This window comes from Kryptolebias marmoratus, linkage group LG2 (genome assembly GCF_001649575.2).
Source record: "Kryptolebias marmoratus isolate JLee-2015 linkage group LG2, ASM164957v2, whole genome shotgun sequence".
In the NCBI taxonomy this organism is placed as follows: Eukaryota; Metazoa; Chordata; class Actinopteri; order Cyprinodontiformes; family Rivulidae; genus Kryptolebias; species Kryptolebias marmoratus.
In genome coordinates this window covers 44,106-47,519 of record NC_051431.1, presented here as the reverse complement: position 1 = coordinate 47,519, position 3,414 = coordinate 44,106, and the positions used below count along the sequence as shown (strand labels likewise).

The window sequence follows — 3,414 nt, the reverse complement described above, 5'->3', positions numbered from 1 at the left end:
AACTCTGGTCTAACTCTGGTCTATCTCTGGTCTAACTCTGGTCCATCTCTGGTCTAACTCTGGTCTAACTCTGGTCTAACTCTGGTCTATCTCCAGTCTAACACATCTGTTCTCCTCGTCTGTGATTGGTTCAGGTGGTGGAGTTTGATGAGCCATCCAGGCTGCTGGCAAATGAAAACTCTCGGTTGTGTTCGATGCTGGCGGCTGCAGAAAGTAAGATTTCAGTGCGAGGATGAAGATGAGGAAGAGGATGAAGTTTTGATCGAACTGTGAAGCAGCGGACGCTCCGGGTCAAGTCCCTGACGACTTCTTGTTGCTCTTCTGGCAACATGTCTGTCTCTGCTGGGTTCAGGTGTTGATGGCAGCTGGTCTGAAAACAGTTCGTTGTTAATTTTACTGATATATTTTTACTTCCTGAACTCGTTCGGACGTCTCGATGACCATGGTTGGATGCTAACAGAGATGAGGGCTGTGAAGGATGAACATTTTTATTTTTTTGTAAAAAGTAACACCAGAAAATCTGAACATTTTCTCATATTTATTGGTATTTAATGGCTGTGCTGTTTTATTTTGTGTTAGTTTAATAAAAACAAACGAGTCTCAGCTGATCAAATCCTTAAAAAACTAAATGTTCTTTTTTTCACATTCATCAAATATCAAAAATACACCTGATTATGTTTTTAATGTGGAATGTAAAAAATGAATTTCTAAAGCTTCCGGATTTATACCTTTAAATTAATCTCTTCTGCCTTCTTCTGGACCTTCTTGCCTTCAGAAGGAGGTGTAAAAGTGAGTGCTGCCCCCCAGAGGACAAACAGAGAACTGCTGGGGGATCAGTGATAAGCTGAGTGTGTAGTAGCTGTGTTATGGCAGCAGGGGGCAGCACATGTACAGACATGTTGTTTACCTGTAAATCTTTGTTTGTTTGCTGTGAGAACAGAGTTGCTGTTTGTTTATTGCACTTTATGAAAGCATAAACATGAAGGAAGTGAGTTTTTCTTTATATTTCAGGTTTGTGGTAAAATGCTGGCAGAGGTTGTCGGTTGTATTTTTCTAAGAGCCTCTGCAGGAAAATCCTTTCAACACAAAACATTTTATTATTAAAGCTTTCGTATCCATACAATATGAGATGTTTGATGGTTTCAGAACCAGCTTCAAATTCCTGAAACAAGGAAGTTTCTGTCAGAGTGAGCGCAAAGCTTTCATTGTTTATTTGTTTGTTTCTGTTTTGTTATGATGCTTTTGTTTTATTGTTTAAGGTTTAATTTCCATCATTTATTCAATTAAAAACCTAACATTTCTTCTTTCATGCCAGAGGTTTAGCTGAATCATCAACAACTGTTCAACTGGCTGACCTGTGCACATTTTATGTTTTCCTATCAGCTGGCTGTGGTGGCCATCTTGAACTGGGTTGGCTCCAAGAGTTAATCAGTTGTAGATTTATATCCAGTCATTACTTCCTGCAAGTTTCATTAAATCCACCCAGTGGTTTATGAGATATTTTGCTAACAGACATGAACACAAAGGCAAAAATATTATCACCTCCACAGCGCCCTCCTCCGGCCTGAGGACAGACTCTCTCCCCGCCTCCACAGCGCCCTCCTCCGGCCTGCAGACAGACTCTCTCCCCGCCTCCACAGCGCCCTCCTCCGGCCTGCAGACAGACTCTCTCCCCGCCTCCACAGCGCCCTCCTCCGGCCTGAGGACAGACTCTCTCCCCGCCTACACAGCGCCCTCCTCCGGCCTGCAGACAGACTCTCTCCCCGCCTACACAGCGCCCTCCTCCGGCCTGCAGACAGACTCTCTCCCCGCCTACACAGCGCCCTCCTCCGGCCGGCAGAAACTTTCTTGCCGCTGTTACTTCCTGTTTTGTCCGGAGCCTCCTTGATCTTTCGGCGGTGTCTCCGTCTCTTTGTTCCGCGGACACTCGGTCCTGGTCCCGGACTGTCGGTCCTGTCCCCGGCCTGGTTTTCTGTCCCCGGCCCGCTCTTCGCCGGTCCACCGGGAGCTGCGGCACTCAGTGACCCGGACGCAGAGCAGGGGAGCCGGGCTGAGCCCGCAGGAGGAGCCGGTGTCGGTCTGGTTCTTCTCGTCCTCCGGGTCCTGATGGATTTTACTTGAACCTTAGTCCCGAGAAGGTCCGGTAAGACTCTGCGGGTCTGAGGCTGGTCCGGTCAGTCAGGTAAACTAGTTACCAGAACCAGAACCTCTTTGACCTCTAACTCCGACATTAAAGTGCCTGCTGGTTCTAAACCGGCTCCGTTCTGGACCGACGAGCTTCGTCTCGGTTCTGCTCAGTTTGTAAATGTTTGTCTCCGGTTCTGATCTCAGTTGGACCTGATTTTTAATTTAAAACTGAAACTGAAGTTTTTCTCTGTTCCTGTTTAGTTTCTTGTAGTTGGACCCGGGATTTAAGTCAGTCCCGGTTCCGGTCCAGATTCTAGTCCGAGTTCAAGCAGAACTGGGTTTTATTTTTAATTCCAGCTAAAACTTTAAGTTGTTGAAACTAGACTTTAGTGGTTCTGGTGGTCCCGGTAACCTCCTGAATGCAGTCAGACCCGGTGATGACCCGGTCCACATGAGTTCTGGACTTTAAAGTTCTGGTCTGGTTTGGCTTGATGCCATCGATCCAGGTCTAAGCTGGGTCTAGCCCCAGGTTTGGGTCACCATGGCAGAACTCCACCAGACCCCCACCTCCCTCTGCTGCTGCCGTAAATCCCTGCCGGTCTCTGGGGGCCGCTTCGCTGGGGACTCCAACCGGCCCTCGGTGGGTCCGGGGCCCCAGGACCCGCGCTGTCCCCTGGTGGACGTGGCCTCGGCATCAAACTTCCGGTTCTTTCAGCTGCAACACTTCCACCTGGACCTGCGGCTGAACTTTGCAGTGAAGGAGATGAGCGGCTGGCTGGTTCTGGACCTGGTCCCTGTCCACCCGGCGGTCTGCACGCTGGTCCTGGACTCCCACCCGTCCCTGTTAATCCACTCCATAGACTGTAAGGTCCCCGAGGACAGGCGGGACGAGCCCGTCTCCCTCACGTACCGGCTGGATCCCTTCACAGAGTACGGCTCGTCGCTCAGCATCAGCCTGCCGCCCGACGCCGTGAAGCCCGGCCGGCTGATCCAGATCACCGTCCGCTACACCACCACGGACGGCCCGGCGGTGAGGACACACAGGACAGATGTCTCAGGGGTCAGAGGGACGTCTCAGGGGTCAGAGGGACGTCTCAGGGGTCAGGGGGACATCTCAGGGGTCAGGGGGACGTCTTACTGGGATGTCTCAGGGGTCAGGGGGACGTCTTGGGGGTCAGAGGGACGTCTCAGGGGTCAGGGGGACGTCTTAGTGGGATGTCTCAGGGGTCAGAGGGACATCTCAGGGGTCAGAGGGATGTCTCAGGGGTCAGGGGGATGTCTCAGGGG

The 3,414-nt window shown here is 50.8% G+C and overlaps 2 protein-coding genes across 2 annotated transcripts in view; both read left to right on the top strand.

Annotated features, from left to right (window-relative positions):
* The window catches only part of abcc5 (ATP-binding cassette, sub-family C (CFTR/MRP), member 5), a 14,184-nt gene extending 13,192 nt beyond the window's left edge, over positions 1-992 (top strand). Inside the window, exon 30 of the mRNA XM_037979647.1 lies at positions 135-992. Coding sequence (XP_037835575.1) covers positions 135-236 — 102 coding nt within the window. The 3' untranslated portion in view covers positions 237-992. The remainder of the gene's footprint in view (positions 1-134) is intronic.
* Positions 993-1,566: 574 nt separating this feature from the next.
* The window catches only part of rnpepl1 (arginyl aminopeptidase like 1), a gene marked incomplete in the record, with an annotated part of 26,847 nt that continues 24,999 nt past the window's right edge, over positions 1,567-3,414 (top strand). Inside the window, 1 exon segment of the mRNA XM_037980477.1 lies at positions 1,567-3,157. Within this exon segment, the coding sequence (XP_037836405.1) occupies positions 2,669-3,157 (489 nt within the window).